Source organism: Macaca fascicularis, chromosome 11, assembly GCF_037993035.2.
Source record: "Macaca fascicularis isolate 582-1 chromosome 11, T2T-MFA8v1.1".
Classification (NCBI taxonomy): domain Eukaryota; kingdom Metazoa; phylum Chordata; class Mammalia; order Primates; family Cercopithecidae; genus Macaca; species Macaca fascicularis.
In genome coordinates this window covers 2,851,138-2,870,764 of record NC_088385.1, presented here as the reverse complement: position 1 = coordinate 2,870,764, position 19,627 = coordinate 2,851,138, and the positions used below count along the sequence as shown (strand labels likewise).

The 19,627-nt window shown below is 41.7% G+C and overlaps 2 protein-coding genes across 21 annotated transcripts in view; one reads left to right on the top strand and one right to left on the bottom strand.

Moving 5' to 3' along the window:
• CACNA1C (calcium voltage-gated channel subunit alpha1 C) overlaps window positions 1-19,627 on the bottom strand; it is a 742,107-nt gene that overhangs the window by 690,777 nt on the left and 31,703 nt on the right. The window lies entirely within an intron of this gene.
• The window catches only part of DCP1B (decapping mRNA 1B), a 65,336-nt gene continuing 62,782 nt past the window's right edge, over window positions 17,074-19,627 (top strand). For 5 of the 6 annotated variants that reach the window (XR_012419870.1, XR_012419869.1, XM_005569811.5 and 2 more), the window contains exon 1: window positions 17,074-17,249. Coding sequence is in view for 2 of the 6 variants with exons in the window: in XM_005569811.5 (XP_005569868.3) it covers window positions 17,100-17,249 (150 nt within the window). In the remaining 4 variants the exon portion in view is untranslated. Of the gene's footprint in view, window positions 17,362-19,627 lie in introns of all 6 variants that reach the window. The other variant, XM_074006079.1, reaches the window with a different exon arrangement.

Genomic DNA, 19,627 nt, shown 5'->3' with positions numbered 1-19,627 from the left:
TTGTCAAGATGCAGAGCAAATTTATGTATTAGGCAGATGGCATTCAAATTCTCCTCCACTCCTGAGAGTCGATGGATTTGGTGCAATTTCAGTGCTTCTATTCTGTAGCTATGATGTCTAATTTTATTCCTCCCATGGCTCTCCACCAAATCAGCCCTTCTGTCTTCCCTTCTTTCCTGCTCAACCATTTTGTTGGAGCCAAGTGTACTTATAGTCCCAGGAAGCTTTACAGTGTCTAGAGTTTTCCTTTCCTACTGTCTCCTCGGCTGCCTTAAGTAGTCCACCTTCTCCCATTCCACGGCGTCCTCTATTTTTATTCCTTTATTCTTGTTATAGGCATGTAGGCTTACTTCAGGAAATTTGTGCTGATTACATGACACGAGAGGGGAGGAACCAGAGCTAAGGGTGCAAGGCATAGGTTTGGAGACAAACAGCCCTAGGCACCCAAATCAGCTCTCTCAGCTACCAGGGGTGACACTGGACAACTTATTCAATCTCCCTGACCCTCAGTATTGTATCTGAAAAATCTAGAAAATATTAGCACCCACTTCATAGAGTTTTTCTGAGGTTTTGGTGATCTAATACAAGCAAAGTGCTTCACAAGGTATCTGGCACATAAGTAGTCCTCAGTGAAAGTTAGCAGTTATTATTATTGCTGTCCACCAAAGAGCATTTGTTAATGGCATCATATTCCTGCCTCCTTCAGTTTCCAAGAGAAATGTGTGTATGCATGTATGTGCACATGTGTGCACATATGTGTGCACGTGACAGAGGGAGAGAGAGACACAGGAGATACACACACACTCTCAGAGAGAGAAAGAGAGAGGAAAAGTTCTCTGAAAGAAATGTATACCTTTTAACATTTGTCTTTACTACTATTTTAAAGCTCACCCTCCATATTCATGGTACAATGCTGCATAGTAAGGAACATAAAAAGAAAGTTAACAAATGGTTCCTCCCTGCAGAAAGTTTAAAAACATGAGAAATAAATAGAAACAGAAAGCCATCTACCACTGATATCTTAAGGATTCAATTAAGTCATAAATATTAAATACACGTAGGTACATATTTCATATTTTAAAATACTTAACGTATTATGGACACTAAAAACTAAATCAATCTGTGAGTAAATCAAATGACTGCTATAGGTAACGTATCCCCTCTCAAAAATACCATGTTACGTTAGAAGTCATCCAGATTCTCTCTTTCTTTTCTTTTCTCTTTTCTTCTCTTCTCTCTTCTTTCTTTCTTTCTTCCTCAAAAATACCATGTTATGTTAGAAGTCATTCAGATTCTCTTTCTTTTCTTTTCTCTTTTCTTCTTTCTTTCTTTCTTTCTTTTTCTTCCTTTCTCTCTCTCTCTCTTCTTTCTTTTTTATTTTTATTTTAGATACAGGGTCTTGCTTTGTGGGCTAGGGTAGAGTAAGGTGGCATGATCATTGTTCACTGCAGCCTTGCACTCCTGGGCTCAAGTGATCTGCCTCAGCCTCCTGAGTGGCTGGGACTATAGGCATGTGCCACCACACCCAGCTACTTTTTAAAAATATTTTTTTGTAGTGATGGGATCTCACTATGTTGCCCAGGCTGGTCTTGAACTTCTGGGCTCAAATGATCCTCCCACCTCAACCTCCCAAAGTATCGGGATTACAGGTGTGAGCCACTGTACCCAGCTCCAGATTCCATTTCTAATCCTCAGTCAGCTCAATCTCTGCTTTTCCCTTTGCCCTGCCAAACCATCAAACCACAGACTCACAGAGTTCAGAGCCAAAGATCTAACTCAAGGAGTCACCCAGTTTGGATTCTCCTTTTTCCCCTTTAACAGCAGCCATCAGAATCCCATCTGTTAAGGGAGAGTGACACATTTTGCTCCCTCTTTAGATAGTATTTAGGAAAGGGTTAAATTTTTTTTTTAAATAAAACCTTGGGACCACTTCTTCAGCTGGTTCAGTTTATTTGCATGTTTGTAGGAGAGCTAGGTTTGGAAAGAAAATCCAGTGTTATGGTAAGGGAAAACTTCTATCTTCTGTATCACTCACGATCGTTCTACTCACATGTAAATTTTGAGCACAGTACTCTATTTTTATAATCAGATTTACTATATATTAAGTCAAGTTCCCTGTCCCCGCCAGGTACTGGTCAACTGAAGTGAGTTTTCTTCCCAAATTAGTTGAGTCATGCTTCTTAAGACAGAGGGCCTGAATCAGCTCTGTCCCATCATCGGCTGCTGCCCTGTGCAATGCCCACGCGTGGCTCCATCCCAGTTGATGGAGGAAGTGCTCATCCACAACCATAAACTTCAGCTTCCCTTGCTCTGTTGCTTTCATCCTGACTGCCTCTCAGCATTCTAGCTTCCCCTCTCCAGCCGTGGTGTACCGGAGCCAGCTTGTACCAGTTTGTGAGAGAAGACTGTAAAATTTTCAGAAATTTTGCCAGCCGATTGTTCAACATGGCCAGTATAAAAACTAAATTATGTAAACTTACAATTAAATAAATCATAGTAGAAACAAAGAGAATAAATACTCAAAAACTCCTTCCTTCCTAATTACTTTACTACATTTTACCATTCCCTTTGCTCTCAAGGTTGCTTATCACACCCGTTAGCCTATGCGCTGCGTGGTGGAAATAGCACACGATGGTAAACCACTGCACGACTCTCCCTAACTCCCCATGCAGCCGCGTTTACGTGGAGATTCTGAAATCAAGTCATCTGAGAGTATTTACAACAGGGAGATCAGCAAATGTGACACATCCGGGCTTGATTGATTGTTCTGTTAATTGTTTAGACCACGGGTCTGCAAACTCTGCCCTGTGGCCTGTTTTCCTATGTCCTTTGAGCTAAGAATGGTTTTTATGTTTTCAAAGGTTGTAAAAATATATTCCGAACCTCCCATTGGTAGACACAAGAGTGTTGTGTTGAGTCCGTGTAGAAGGCAAGCAGTGATTTTTCTTATTTGTGGTGCTACTGCCTTCAAGCCAAAATGAGAGCCTCCCGCTGGGCTCTTCTTGCCTTTTCTGCCTCCTTCCTAATTACGATGAGTCTGGCATGAGGACACACCGACAGCTGACTCTGATGGAGCACAAGGCAAATGAATCCAGTCCTCTCACTACCACGGTCATACTAGCTCCACAGAACCAATAATAGTAAAAATATATTTTTATCAGTAGAGGCATTAGATCAGAAAAAAAACAACAACAAAAACAAAAAAACAGAGAAAAAGATACATTGACTGAAACCATGCTTACATCACCATGTTTAGTGGGTATCTGGCAATTATGCAGGTAATTGGAGTCTAAGTAGCCAGACCATCTCTTCTCCCCTCACCTCCTGTGAAAAATTCTAGCTGGGAGCTTAATGATCTACATTACCAAAATTAACTGGGTAACTGTAAAAGCTAACCGAGTTCTTTTATTTTTATTTATTTATTTATTTATTTTTTGAGACGGAGTCTTGCTCTGTCGCCCAGGCTGGAGTGCAGTGGCGTGATCTCAGCTCACTGCAAGCTCCGCCTCCCGGGTTCCTGCCATTCTCCTGCCTCAGCCTCCCTAGAAGCTGGGACCACAGGTGCCACCACCACACCCGGCTAATTTTTTTGTATTTTCAGTAGAGACGGGGTTTCACCGTGTTCGCCAGGACGGTCTCGATCTCCTGACCTCGTGATTCGCCTGCCTCGGCCTCCCAAAGTGCTGGGATTACAGGCGTGAGCCACCGCGCCCGGTCGAGTTCTTTTATTTTTTAAGGGTGATCGATTATCTCTGTATCATTCTGAAACCCTCAAATGCTTGAGAGCTCTTGAAGGGACTGTCCCCATTTACAACCAAGCTAATAAGTACTAACTGAATTCTTTAGATGATTACTAACAAGGCCACCATTAAATTTCAAAGCTGGAAACCAGCAGAAGCAGAACATTTTAGTTGCTCTTATTCTCTTTTTTCCCCCGTGTGCCCGGGTTTCTGCTGCTACCTAGCATCGGAATGCCACCATCCCAGTCTCATGTAGGCCCTCGGTGTCATCTCTTCCTCCTAACAATTACCCTGTGTCCAGCCTTTCCAATTGTCTAAATTGTAGTCAGAATTACCTTTCTGAAACTTGGATGTCACTTCCCCTTTTAAAGACTTGTCACTGTACTTCATTGCCTAGAGAATAAACTCCAAATTCCCAAAGTCCAAGCGTGGTCCCAGAAGACTCCTAATCACCCAGCTGCAGCCTATCTTTCCAGAGTTGGCTCTATCCTTAAGGAACAGGAAGCTTCTAAGCCAGTGCTTCCCAGGCTTGGAGGTACATTATAATTACCTGGGAGCTTTAAAAAACCTCAATGCCCAGGCCACATCCTGCATCAATTACATCAGAAGGTCTGTGGGTAAAGCCAGTGTCTGGCACCTTAGGTAATACCAAAACTCTATTAGGATTTTGGTCACCCAGATTGCCTGGTAGATCAAGTACTGTTCTCGAAATGTTTTAAACAGGCAGGCATGGTGGCTCACGCCTGTCATCCCAGCACTTTGGGAGGCCGAGACAAGCAGATCACCTGAGGTCAGGGGTTTGAGACCAGCCTGGGCAACATGGCGAAACCCTGTCTCTACTAAAAACACAAAAACTTAGCTAGGCATGGTGGTGGGCCCCTGTAATCCCACCTACTCGAGAGGCCAAGGCAGGAGAATTGCTTGAACTCGGGAGGCGGAGGTTGCAGTGAGCTGAGATTGTGCCATTGCACTCCAGCCTGGGCAACAAGAGCAAAAGTTCGTCTCAAGAAAGAAAAGAGAGAGAGAGAGAGAAAGAAAGAAAGAAAGAGAAAGAAAGAAGGGAGGGAGGGAGGGAGGAAAGAAGGGAGGGAAGGAAGGAAGGAAGGGAGGGAGGAAGGAAGGAAGGAAGGAAGGAAGGAAGGAAGGAAGGAAGGAAGGAAGGAAGGAAGGAAAGAAAGGAAGAAAGGAAGGAAAGAAATGTTTTAAACAAACCCATTGTCATAATCAATTCATTGACACATTGTATAATAGTTTTAGTGTATCTCCTCCATTAAACTGTAAGCTCCTGGAAGGTAGGGTCTGTATTTATTTTGTTGTACTGATGATATTTAGACAGTACTCAGGACCTGATAAGTACTTGACACCTAATAAGACACTCAACAAATGTTTGTCAAATCAAAGAACAAACAAATGAACAAATATATGAATGATTTCAACCAGGAGACACCGAACCAAGAAATGAAGTCATTCATGTCTTTTTTAATAAAGAGAATTATTTTAAAGAGGGAGCACCCCATTTCCCACTGAACTGATCATCATAAGCCTTGATAAATCCTCGTGGTAGAAAGAGCATTGCCTGCAAATCGGGGACCTGAAGTCTAGTCCTGTTCTGTCATTACCAAATGACAAAGTCAGTGATTTGTATTTATTAAGTGCTTGATATGTCCCAGGTGCTTTATTTGTAGTTTCCTGTTTAATCCTCAAAAATCATCTTACCAAATAGACGTGATTAGCAACCTCATTTTATAGAGAAGGAAGCTGAGGTTAACCTAGGACAAGTGAACTGCCCAAGTTCCCATACCAACTGAACCAGATCTGAACCCAGGAAGCGCAGAGGCTGCCGACCAGGCAGTGGTTCTCCATCCTGCCTGCTGTTTGAATCACTTTGAGACTGACCAGGGCCCAACCTCAGAATCCTATTAACTCCTCTAGATGAGCCCTGGCCACTGGGGCTTCTTTTTAAATGTCTTCCAGCAATTTTAAAGCATGGCCAGGGTTGAGAACCTTTGCTTTAGGCTCTCTCTTGATTCTAAGCCATTGTATCCTCCCAAAAGCCACTTCTCTGTGCTTCAGTCTCTTCTATACCAAGAGGTGGCTGAAGCCACCTATCTTGGCAATAATTCTAGCTTGAATGCCTACAAATTATCCCTGCCTTTCCTCCACTTCCCACGTTAGGCCCTGGCAAACAGGGGACTCCTAGACTCTCCACATCTGACTCCAGACAGCTTTCCCCTGAAGTTTTCAGCCTCCACTACAGAAAACTTGGGGCTGGGATAAGCTAACGGTCCTATTTTGTTAGATGTTGTACAGCAAGTAAAAGCTGTAGCTTCTTAAGAAGAATAAGGAGGATAAATGTAGCCAAGTGGGTGCTCCTTGTCAGCCCTAATTGAGGATGGTCTTTCGGCACCAAGTAAAGGGAGAGAGAGTACAGCAGAGTCCCCTGGCTGGTAAACTAGCCCTTTCATTGACCAACATGGTCTTCTCAGCCTTGCCTCAGAGGGATGGGTTTGGAGAAGCAGAAGATCCAGTCTGTTTTCTTGGGAAAGGAAACTCCAAGAAGGAGAACAAGAGAAAGCTGAGCAGGTAAAAACTACTGGTGGTTCAAGGATGTACTATTTGCACAGGTGAATCCCTGGGCCGAGACCTGCCAGTCCACGAGTAGGAAAGGATTGCTCCCATTCCCAGTGCTCTTGGGAGGCTCCTAGTCTGACTAGCTTCAAGGCCAGTGGGGACCAAGGTGGCTTTAGGATGACACCTTTGGCACTACCCAAACAAGTCTCTGGCTCCTCTCTAAGGCCTAAAGCTCAAACCAACCAGAAAAGTCTTATGTCCAAGAATAACTGAGACCAGCCTCTAATTCTTAGGACCATTCCACCCTGGTCTAGGCACAAACACAGGATGTACAGTGTCTTCAGGTCGATACACTTGGCAATTCATTTAAAGAAACTGGAGCCTCTGGTGGGTCTGCCATGCTCCTGTAGCATCCCAAACTTTTCACACTCACCCCACTTTATTTCGATTCCCTGTTTATGTGTCCATTTTCCCGGTGAGACTCTAAGCTCTAGGAGGGCAGGGAATGTGCCTGTCTTGTTCTCTGCAATATTCCCAGCTCCTACCCAGTGCCTGTCTCATGGTAAGAGCTTAATAAATATTCACTGAATAGACAAGTGATTAAATGTAAAGGTTATCTCAGAAGCGAATAAGCAATACTTGCTCTCTACTCCACGGGGAAGTGCTGAGCCATGAGTTGCTATGCTTATTATAAGAACTCTCCCATTACAGACTAAACACTGGCTTATTTGGGTTAAAAAAAAAAAAGAGAGAGATGCCTATTTTTCTGACAGTTTGTTGTTTTCTTCTAAAGTCCATGTAATTTTTAAAAAGAGCGAACAAAACCAAACAGTGGTTTCAGTGTTTGGGGTTGTTTATAAATACACTAATACTGAAGGCCCACAGAGTCAGCCGTGTTAACAACACGGGCCTGGCTGGCTGCAGTCCTGGTCACTGCTCCTAGGAGTCTCCATAGCAGCGGGGGAAGGTCAAAGCACTGGGAGAGGGCTGTTTATTACCAACAGGAAATGTGGAAAACACCCTGCCCTTTAATCTTCAAATTACCTCAAGGAAAACAGAAAACAATGTTATCATCAGACATTATCCACAGAGAAAACAGAGCCTTCTGTGGATGCTCAAACCCTACTTTTAAAGCCTTATATTTTATGATTACATCAAAACACTTAAGTGTTTCAAAGAGCTCTTTCAGCAATACTCACAACAAGCACAAAAATAAATGTTATAACATTATCTCCTTATTAGAGATAAGAAAAACTGGTCTGGATTCTACATAATTTCTTCCATAACCACAGAAATCGGTGAGAACCTGCAGATGCTGCCTCCCAGCCCACAAGGCTGGTACCACTGCCCTCTGCCTTACCTCCAAAGATAGTCACTACAGGTCCTGAAAACCCCCAAGATTCCTGCATTAGTATCAGAGTGGAGATCTGTATCTGCGTTTTTTGCATCATGCTCCTGGTCCCAAGATCCCCAAGGACATCACAGAAATAAATCAGGGGCCTGGCAATGGCGATATGTTAAAAATTAAGAATTGTAACCATTAGTAAACCAAATAATGGGGAGCAGTAATTCTTTGCTTTACATTAGTACATTTTGTTGTAAGTGCCTTTATAAATGATAAAGTACTAATTTTTGTTCCGGAAGTAAGTATGACTCTTTTGTGCAGGATGTAAACCTTGCTATTCTCAGGAGCAATGACCAATAACTAAACATTCATGGAGACCTCTTCATACCAGGCAGGCACTTTATATTCTAAACACGTCACAGGCCTTATATGATCTAGTTATCACAATAACCCTAGCAGGTTGCCATTATTGTTGTTTCTACTTTGTAAAGGAAGAAACTGAGGCACAGAGCTTTAGAGTCTCCCCAAGGTTACACAGCTAGAGGGAGATTGAAACTTGGGTTTCTTTGACTGCAGAGCTCATGCTTGCAATCATTTTGCTATATTGTCTTCAAAAGAGAAAGACATTATGCCACTATGGCTAGATTTAATTTTCTGTAGTTTAGGGAGATTGAAGGAATCCCAAATCCCAGGAAAATCAGTCAGCTAAAGTCACTCAGAAATATTTCTGGTCATTTAGGTGTCTTCTAAGCACAAGGCCAAAAATAACAGTGATTTAAATGACACTGGAGTGGAAATACAGGTCAAATCCAATTACGATGGATCTCAAGGGAGCAACCAAGCTCTTATTGTGTCCTGGAACTTTTTATATTAAATATTGCTTTCCCCAACTACTAGAGGTCTCACTGATCCTCCTTCCTTTTCTCCAAATTCTGGTACTTGCCTGTACATCACAGTCGAACCCTTGATTATACATTGCCTTTCACTGTTCACTATTTTTTCATGTATGCTAGTCTTTGTCTCCTCAACTACATTTTAAATTCCTTGAGAATAGAAACTGGGCTTCCAATCTATTGTGTATTTACAATGTGCACAAACTGGTTGCCGACTAAGCATGTAGAAAGTCCTCAGTATAACTTATGTATTGAGTTGTTTAAATAATATAGGCCAAAAACCTTTTTCTGTCAAGGACTAGATAGTAAATATTTTAGGCTTTGCAGATCACATGGTCTCTGTTGCAACTACTCAACTCTGCTGTTGCAGGGTGCAAACAGCCATAGACAATTCAATGAGCATGGCTGTGTTCTAATAAAACTTTATTTACACAACAGGCAGAGGGCCAGATTTAGCCTGTGAACTGTAGTTTGTCAACCCAATATAGAATATGTATGATAGGCTTGAGGGACTGGGTAAGGAAATATTCTCAAATCTCAGCATTATAGAAGTAGATACTATACCTCCCCTTCATCCCTCTACCCTCTTGTCCCCACTACTAGAGTTCTAGCCCCTGACCAAGCCAAGTATTTTTCCAAAGCCTCTCATCTTGGACTTAAGGTTAGTTTAGCACAATGTTTTGCAGCCCAATTACCTTTGGGGCTTCATACATCAGTTTAAAAAGAGAAAAATCAACGACAAAGTGGAAAGCTAACATAGTAGGTTGTAAGAACAATAAGTAATTACGAAATTCTTCAAATGCATTCCACCAAGGAGTCTCTGACACTCTTTCCCAACTGCTTCTTACAGACTGCCATGCAAATCATCATAGGTGATTTGAAATACTCATTTCACCTGGATTAGCAATCTACAGTGAGAGCCCATCCACCCGGGCAGGAAGCTGCCTACAGCATGGCAAGAGGAAACATTCCTTCCTCCCTACAACAGCTTTCCTTGGAGCATGAGGGAACACAACACACGGAAGAAGAAAGGCTTTTCAGCCCTCAGTTTTGATTTAACATTAAAAAGTCTTTAATGGGCTGCTTCCCTGACATAATTTCAGTGTGAGATATTCCCTTAAACAAATCGTTCAGTATTGTTTCTGGGCTTATCTACATGTTTGTAAAGATTTGATATGCATTTGATATGAATGGAGGTAGCTTAATAGAGAACCACGGAATCTGTAGCTGGGTAGCACTCTTCTAATTCAATCTCTTTATTACACAGAGAAGTGACGTGACTTGCCCAGAACTGTGGGTTCTTTGCTCAAAGCAGATAATCATTCAGGTCGTCCCTCTATGACCATGGTGCTATGATAATGAATCAGCTAGCACACACCTAGTTAATGTGAAAGATAATCCGGTGACAACCCTCAACACTCCTCTATGTCCTAGGACAAGGCTCCTTTATGTGAAATCAGCCACATCCAATAACATCTTCCTCAATAATGTGACACAGAGCTGCTTGTGTTTTCAGAGGCATGGCAAGCAACTTCCATTGTCCTTTCCATGGTACACTGAGAATGAAACAGAGATTTGTCTTCTGCAGTTTCTACTTCCTCCTTTATTTTTTTATTTTTACTTTTTTTGAGATGGAGTTTCACTCTAATCTCCCAGGCCGGACTGCAGTGATGCGATCTTGGCTCCCTGCAACCTTCGTGTCCCAGGTTCAAGTGATTCTCCTGCCTCAGCCTCCCAAGTAGCGGGCAGACGCCCGCTGCCACATCTGGCTAATTTTTTGTATTCTTAGTAGAGACGGGGTTTCGCCATGTTGGCAAGGCTGGTCTCAAACTCCTGACCTCAGGTGATCCACTTGTCTCAGACTCCCAAAGTGCAGGGATTACAGGCGTGAGCCAATGTGTCCGACCTCTACTTCCTCTGTCTTAACATCTTTTTCTCCCTCTTGGTAATCAAATGACTGATTACTTTGACTGAGACTCATGGACATTGGGTAGCAGCATCAGATCTTTGCATTTTAAGCCCATGATCTCTTCATGTGGAATTAAAGGTACTTCCTCATATCTTAGGATGATGCCCAGAAACACAAAGAAACAAATCAAAAGAAGTAGCTATTGTAGAGATCCTCTAGACCCACTACGCCTTCACCTGACTTCTGACAGTGACACTAAAATTAATAGATTTCATAGGACTGGCAGAGAGAAGCAAAGAGAGATCAAAAGAGAAAATTCACGAGTGGTCAATTCACGAGTGGTCTCTCCATTCCAAAAAGATCTAATTACCCCAACCCCGCTCTAGGTCAAGTTAACAGAGGTCTAGTCCAGGGGGCTATAAGGCCCAGACTCGAGAATTTCTGACCTTTTCAAAGGTATAGGTTACCTCTTACCCTAGCAAAAGCCCCCCTGAGAGATATCTGCCTTCCTCACATCACCCAATCTTCACCCCATATTTGCCCCTTCTCATTCTGCTCTGGCTTCCAAACAATTGTTTCAAATTGTAACCTCTTTGTACAACCTTGCAGAACAAAGAGCTATGTCTCCTATATTTTATCTTCCTCTGTGAAGTTTCTGATAAGTATGTTTTAACTTGCATCCTTTATTGTATAAAAATATTGGGAATGTGCTGCCTTAGAAATTAACATATTCTTTGTCACTTATGCAGAATTTTTTTTGATTTGAACACTAATTGGGTAATTGGACTAAAAGTATCCCTTCTGGGCTTCTATTAGAAAGAATAATACTGGTCATGAAACTAATAATAATCATGATGAAGATAGCAATAGTCTTACTACTACTAATTATAATAGTTTTTTTTTTTTTTTTCATTTGCAGAACATTGTACAGATTGCAAAGATTTTTCTGGTACATTTTCTCACTTGATCTCATTTACCCAGTGAAATTGGTAGAGCAAATATTATGTTCCCCAAGGTATAGGTGAGGTCATTGGTTGAATGTCACATAGATAGAAAGAGGTGAAACTAGTTTCCCTTTCCAGGGGGGTGCCCTTTCTACTGTGCTCTGCTGCTTAAAAAAATAAATGAACCGTGCATTGAAAACAACTGATAACACACTGCTTCAAACTGTTCTCCTCCACAGGGAGAGGGAGTTAATTCTTCACTTCTGTCATCCTTTGGAATAAAGTTCCTAGCAAAAAAAGGGCAACTAATACACATGGTAAAAGCACAGCATCAGAGGCTGTTTAAGTCATCTCAGAATCACAGATTCTTAGGGGCATCCTGGAAGCTCCTCTCTTCCTCTTCATTCTAACATATTCTGCTACAGGACAAATGCCAGACTTAGAGGGTATTTACACAACAAAGAAAAGAGTACTAATAAAGCACATTGTGTATTTGTGTTTTAAAATTATGATATAGTCAATCCATATTTGCATGCAAACATTCATTCACACCTACAAAACCGGTTTTCAATTATATTCTGATTTTCAAAGAATCTAAACATACTGTCTTCTTACAATTATCTTAATTGACTAGGTGCTGAATTTTGTCTTACCCAGTCATCGCCACAGTATAAAAACCCCAGACCCAAACATATTTTTTTTATCATACTACAAACTTGTTTTAAATTGCAGTATCCAACTTTATAAAACCAAGTGTGAGCATATATTTAATCTCATAATGACAATTATAATATAATCATGAAACCCGAAGTCACCAATATTTGTCCAAGGTATCATGACGAGGCTTATGGAAACGCAGTGGAAGTGCGCCAGCACTCTGGACGCCAACAGAAACGGAAGTTACATGGATTAAAAAAGAATTTGCCTATTTGAAATGGTCTTTTACTAATATCGAGCCTGCAACTTAGTATATTTGGATAAGTGATGATGACCTGGTTTTACAAACACAGATTATTCAAATAGAAAGAAGGCAGAAGGCTGGCGTCATCCTAGAAGGTCAGAGCTTTAGGACTTTGGGGGGCAGAAAAAAGAATAAAAAAAATAAAGCTCTGTGGGCCGAGGAGATGAACAATACGGCAATGCTGAAGTCACTGCAACATTATTTATCTTTTTTCTCTGAGTATGATGTCTCATCTTCAAGAGTTTTTTGTTTGAAAGTTAAAAAACCAAAAACCTTTCCATTTTTTTCTATCTCCCTTAGAATGTAAAATCTGAGAGATCAGGACTTGCTATTATATGTTCTTTTATCCCAACTTGGATTTCATTATTTTATAAATCATGAGCTCTTTAAAAAATGCTGACATTTAATGAGTAAATTCCACTAACTCTGGGTTTAGTTCGAAAGAATAAGCATTTATTGAATCTCTATTATGCACAAGGCATTGGACCAAGTGCTAGGGAGACTATACGGGTGATAAGCACATAAAAAATAACATCTCCGGCCGGACGCGGTGGCTCACGCCTGTAATCCCAGCACTTTGGGAGGCCGAGGCGGGCAGATCACGAGGTCAGGAGATGGAGACCATCCTGGCTAACACGGTGAAACCCTGTCTCTACTAAAAATACAAAAAACTAGCCGGGCGAGGTGGCAGCACCTGTAGTCCCAGCTACTCGGGAGGCTGAGGCAGGAGAATGGCGTGAACCCGGGAGGTGGAGCTTACAGTGAGCGGAGATCGCGCCACTGCACTCCAGCCTGGGCGACAGGGCGAGACTCCGTCACAAAAAAATAAATAAATAAAATAACATCTCCAGTCTGAGCAACATAATGAGACCCCATCACTACAAAATATAAAAAACATTGGCTGGGCATGGTAGCACCCGCCTGTGGTCCCAGCTACCTGGGAGGCTGGGGTGGGAGGACTGCTTGAACCCCGGAGGTCAAGGCTGCAGTGAGCTGTGATCCTGCCACTGCACTCCAGCCTGGGCAACAGAGAAAAACCCTGTCTCAAAAGTAAATAAATAAATAAATAAATAAATAAAAAATTTTGAAACATACTAGTTCCTCCTTTTTGCTTACCTGTCAAGAAACTCAAAGCTACATTTCTTGTTCAATTGCAATAACGTTTTCAGACTAGATTTTCTATAACAATTCTCTTTTATTACAGTGACTCTTTTTTTTTAAGAACTGGAAAAAAAAGTATATGTAACATAGTAAAGAAATAAGTCTAAGTCAGGATAAAGTGAGTTCAGTGCCACAAGAAAAATCGCAACAGACTGCACTGAGGATTCACAGGCTGAAAGGAGTGTATGGGAGAAGACAGGAGGTGAGTTTTCCAGGAAAAGGTCATTCCAAGCTAAGAAGACAGATGGGCGAAGGTACAGGGATGGGAATGTGTGAGATACTTGGGAGAAAAGAGTTCAGATACAAGGAGGTTGGAACAGAAGGTGGGTTGTTTCATTAACTCTCAACACACAAAAAATCAACCCTTCTCTACTAAGCATCATATTGGCATGTTGTTCACATGTGTGAAATCTTTCCCATAAGCACAGTAAGGGTATCTTCATCTTACTCATCAGTGAGATCAAAGACCGGAGATGACATGACCATGTAATTTCAGCACAGACACAAGAAGCAACAATAAATCAAGAAGAATTAATGCATTTCATCAAGTGAGCACTCAGTAAATGCTATGCAGTTGTAGTCATACAGATCACCAAGACCCGAATGCACTTTTGGTTTATGAACATTTAAGCTTTTACAACGGCCCCCATACTGCCTGTCTTCTCTACTGAGCTCAAAGCAATTCATTCTTTGGAGGCCACAATCTATTCTTTACACTTTAAAGATGGAAAGACTGGAAAATGATCTGTGTAAGGATCATGGAACTTAACAGACAAAAGAAAAGCAAGGCCTCATTATATGTATGAGGGAAATGCAAAGTAGAATCTGTGGGTTCATGCTGAAAAATCCAAATTAGAACAGCTAATCAAGTGAGAGAGTGTGACTAGTTCAAGTGTTAATCACAATATTCTCCATTGCCCATATTACAAATTAGACTCGTTTTTGGAAGCACGTATGCGATGAAGAGCAAACAGGTCAGTAACACTGGAAAAAGGCAGTGAACTAACATGGAAAGTTGTCTAGTCAGCTTTGTGTGGTTGTTCAGTTGCTGTAGCCCTGTGTTTTTCAAACTGCAGGTCACAATCCATTAGTTGATCATGAAATCAATTTACAAAGTCACAAACAGCAATTTAAAAAATGTCTGTATCACTTAGTATTGTTTCATGAAACATTTATTCTAGTTAATATCAGGTATAAATATATAAACATATGTTCTGGGTCAGACTGCAAATAACCCCAGCCTCAGTCAAAAAAAGTTCTTTGAAAGCCGTTGCTATATTCTTCCCCACTGGGAAGTTAGGCTTGGGAATCAACAGGACTGAGACTACAAAACGCAGCTTAACCAAGAATTTCAGTACAATTGAATTGTGACTGCAAAGATTATATTGCAACATATTATTATGACAGGGCATGTGTGCCATATCTATGATATTTCTATATCAAATAGGTAAGAACTTATGAATGTCATAATGTCTGCACAGTTGTTCTAATATTTAATGCTAGATAAATGGTTTAGATCAACCGTTCTCAACTTTTTAGTCTCAAGACCCCTTTACACTCTTAAAAATCATTTCTTAAATTACTTTTTATTTATTTATTTAGTTTTGAGGTAGAGTCTCTATCACCCAGGCTGGAGTGCAGAGGCAGGATCTCAGCTCACTGCAACCTCTGCCTCCCGGGTTCAAGCGATTCTCCTGCCTCAGTCTCCCAAGTAGCTGGGATTACAGGTGCCCACCACCACGCCCCGTTAATTTTTGTAATTTTAGTAGAGACAGGGTTTCACCATGTTGGCCAGGCTGGTCTTGAACTCCTGACCTTGTGATCTGCCCGCCTCAGCCTCTCAAAGTGCTGAGATTATAGGCGTGAGCCACTGCACCTGGCCCACTCTTAAAAAATATTAAGGACTCCCTCAGAGAACTTTTGTTTATATGAGTTATATCTACCTATATTTACCACGTTGGAAATTAAAAATAACTTTAAAGCGGCCGGGCTATGTGTGTTTTGTTTGGAGTATATGAAGAAACTCTGGCCTCATATATAGATAATGTAGTTGGAAAAGAGATGGATATTTTAATAGACTTTTTCAGATAACTGTGGATATTCTTCTTGGACAATATACCAAAACTTGACAAGCTGGAGTTTCTCAAAGCTCAGCTGCAATGTACTATCTGAAATCCTATTAACTTTTCATACTGTTACATTAAAAATCCATTAGTCCACCTTGTCCTGGAATGGATCTTTTGCCTGTGCATGATTATGTAGCATGAGACATCAGTCATTTGGAAAATACTGGACCACTGAGTTAAGCAGATCTCTGAGATACTGACACTTTCCATTACACAAGATTTGTTAAAATTGCACTCATTAATATCATCATTGATCTCATCAGAAAAAAAAACGTTAAATATTGAGACGTTGTCAAGCTCATGGCAGCAGATACACATTTTCTAAACTTTTCATTCTGGCTTGAAGGCTTAAAAATTATCATTGGCAGCAGTAATTGTCCCTTGTTTTCCTGAAAGTGACAGGCACACTTTATTTATTTTCAGGAAAATGTCTGTCAAGTACCTGTTTGAATAATCATAGTTTGCCCATCTTTCTTTCAAGTAAAATGTTTTATGAAAATAAAAAAAAAAACATGAATTCGGCCCACAACTCAAGCACAGAAGTATTTTCCTAGAGACAAGCATGACACACTTCATTTTGTAGCAGACGTGCTTTATGCCTATTTCCTATTTTTTTCATGCAGAATACTAAAAAGAATGGTACCCAAGGATTAAGCTTCAATAAAATTTATAATTTTTACTGCTTATCAAGAACACCATCAGGTGACACTGGCTCTCTAGCTTTTTTTTTTTTTTTTAACTGAGAATGCAGGTTAGTGACACGTGCGTACTTTCACTAGCAATACAGTTTGGTGTCCCTGCCATGATTGGGTTAAGCCACCAGCACTTTTAACCACCATTGTCTGCAAATCCTCACCACAGTGAACAAGTCAAATAAGTAAGTCTTAGCATTGTCATCAAAAATTTTTTTTTTTTTGACCTTGCAGATCCCCTGAAAGGGTCTCAGAAACTCCCAAGGGGTTCCAGGACCACACCACACTTTGAGAACCACTGGGTGTTAGCGCATTCAGAAATCAATTCAGTTCTCTTTCTCTTCAGAGTTCTTGATGCTCGAGGCTTATTTATTGTGATAGGTCTGATCACTGAAGCGCCAAAGAAAAGATATGCCAAGGCGTCGAACACATCCAAGAAGGAAGTCCTACCGCGCACACAGCTCAAAGGCTCGAGCGTGAAGAAAAACAGCTCTTGGAGAAAGAAACGGGATGCAGAGGGCAGGCCTGGGCTTGTCGTTGCCAGTGGCAACGATCCTCAGTGGGCGGAGCGCGGCCATCGATTAGTGAGGCCTTGCGTCAGTCGGCGGGCGGGAGGGTGTGGGTGACTGGAGCCGGAAAAGGCCTCCCGGGCCTTGTGGTCGCGGTGGGTTCTTGGTAGCGAAGCAGCTCGCTCGTTCTGCGATCTATTGAGAGTGGCTTCCAAGAGCCCCGTGCCTATGTCGGGGAGGGAGGGAAGATGGCAGCCGTGGCGGCAGGCGGCCTGGTGGGGAAGGGGCGCGACATCAGCCTAGCGGCCCTGCAGCGCCACGACCCCTATATCAACCGCATCGTGGACGTGGCCAGCCAGGTGGCTCTGTACACCTTCGGCCATCGGGCCAACGAGTGGGTGCGTGCGGACGCGGCGGAGCAGTGCAGAGCAGGGTTGGGGTGGAGGCGGGGGGCGTCAGACTCAGGACAGGAGGACCCGGTGAGGGGGAGGAGACGTTGAAGCCCTGGAGGTGGGTGGATCTGGGGCCTGAGGCCGAAGTTGTGGAGATGCGCTCCCGGGGGTTTGGGGGAAGGGAGGCGGATCTGTGGAGCTACCTGGAGTTGGGGAAAAGACTTAAATCTCTAACGTACCCAACGCTGGGAGACCAGACCGATCGGGTACCGCACCCTGAGAGCCGAAGGAAAGGAAGGACCTGATGCCTTAAGGTCGGAAGACCGATGTGCTCGAGACAGTAAAGCAGAGTTCTGTTACAGTGAATCTGTGGCTATGGGGGAGGCAGGGACAGCAGATGAATAAAAGTGCAGAGTTCTGATTTTGGAATGTCAGTCTTAGATGGGACAAAGAGAAATCAAAACTTGATAGAAGGGGAGAAATCTGCAAGTTGTAAACTAGGGAAACGCCAAGAAAAGAGCCAACCTCGTCAAATAAAAGACAAAATGGGGCAGGGTCCAACACTTAGAAGGAGGCTGATGCTCTTGGGAGGATTATTATACGACAGCCCACCAAGTTTGATATTGGAGGCCATTTGGGAGCCAGATTATTTTAGTGCTCTTCTCAAAGCAGAGTCTCAATAAATGGTAATGGAATGAAATTTCATTGTCCTCACAGTTAGAATGGGGTAGAAGCCTAGAACACTGGAATCCTGTTGCAGGAATTGCTGCTTGTAATTTTGTAACCCACCCACTCGAATGTAGAGAGATGTAATTTTATTTCTTTCCTCATAATGATTTTTGTCCAAATAATATTCATCATCCATTATATATTGCCCATTAAATATCACATATATGATATCCATCATTTTAAAATAAGTTACAAAACAGTATGGAGAACTTAGCCTTGATGAATGGATTTCAGATAAACTTTTTGTGTTCTTCAAGTCGGTTGTATAAACACCAGAACTTAAGCAAGGAAAACATCCATGTTGAACAACTCTGTTTTTTTTTAACACCCACATTCATAAACCTACTTATCTCCAGTGTAGTTCAGCAGCCTGTAGTAAAAACTCACCTGAAAATCATTAACATAAAAATAAAAAAGCAAGCAAGAATGGGATAGACAAACAGTTTTGCCCAAAGTTCTTAACAGAGGAAATTTACAGGAATGGGGCAAAGAATTTAGGTCTGCGCTCCTAGTAGCCAAACTCAAAAGGAGAACAGGAAGAGCTCTTTAATATTCATTCTTCTGTAATAGAAAGCCTACCACTTAATCAGGAGAAAGGTTATTTCCCCCTAGTTTCCAGGGGCATTTGTCACCTAGGTCTTTACATAAAGAACATTGAGCAACATAGTAGACAGTTTCCTCCATGGTAATTAAAAGTATATATGAAGATATTCTACATAAGGCTGTTTTGCTGCTGTGTAGAAAAATGCCAAAGGCATAATGTTATAATCCTGTAAAAGTTAATTCCATAGTAGAGAGATGAGGACCAGAGATGTATAGTTGTGTAAATTGACTTGACACTGGGATTCGAGTCTGGAGCATCCTGAGAAACTATTAATATAAAGAAAGTAGAGCATTTCTCTTGAATAATAGTTGTTTCCTGTAGGCTTTTGACCGTTATCTATGTGATAGATACCTTTTAAGATAGTTACAGATGTTTATTAGATACCTAAAGCCTCATCAAAAAGCAGATGTGTCACAATGCATTATTTACAGGAGTTATGTTTTCCTGCTTGCTGGACATGTTGCCTTCAGACAGGGTATAATTCACTCAGGAAAAGGTCATTCTTTCAAAGTTCTAATATTCAAGGCTGTCGTAGCCAGAAAAACAAAGAGAGAGACCTAGTTCAGCTGCAGAGCAGTTGCTGGAGGCAAACAAATTATGACCACTGTCTCCATGTGCTGTCACTCTGGGTGGGAGCCATTTGAATGTAAACCTAATAAGAATATGAGAACATTCTTGAGAAGAGAGGAGAAAGTATTTACAAGAAGGCAGGGAAGATGTTAAAGAGGGGAATTCTTATTGCCCTGAAAATGGATGAAGAATGACTTCAGCCTTTCAGAGGAGGAGAAATTAGGAAGGAAAGGTGTATAGAAAATGAACTGCTTTAAAGAAGGATTAAGAAAGATTATGTCATGACTGGAATAGGAATTTTAGAGTTAGATCTACTCCCTGTTGTCAGGAAAGATGCCCCCCTCCAAAATATTAATACCTGTGTGTCAATTGAAGACCATAGCCCTGGTATTTTCCAGCTGTCAGTTCTTAGACCAGTGGCTCCCAGCTGGAGTTGATTTTGCCCCCAGGTGACATTTGGCAGCGTCTGGAGACGTTTTTG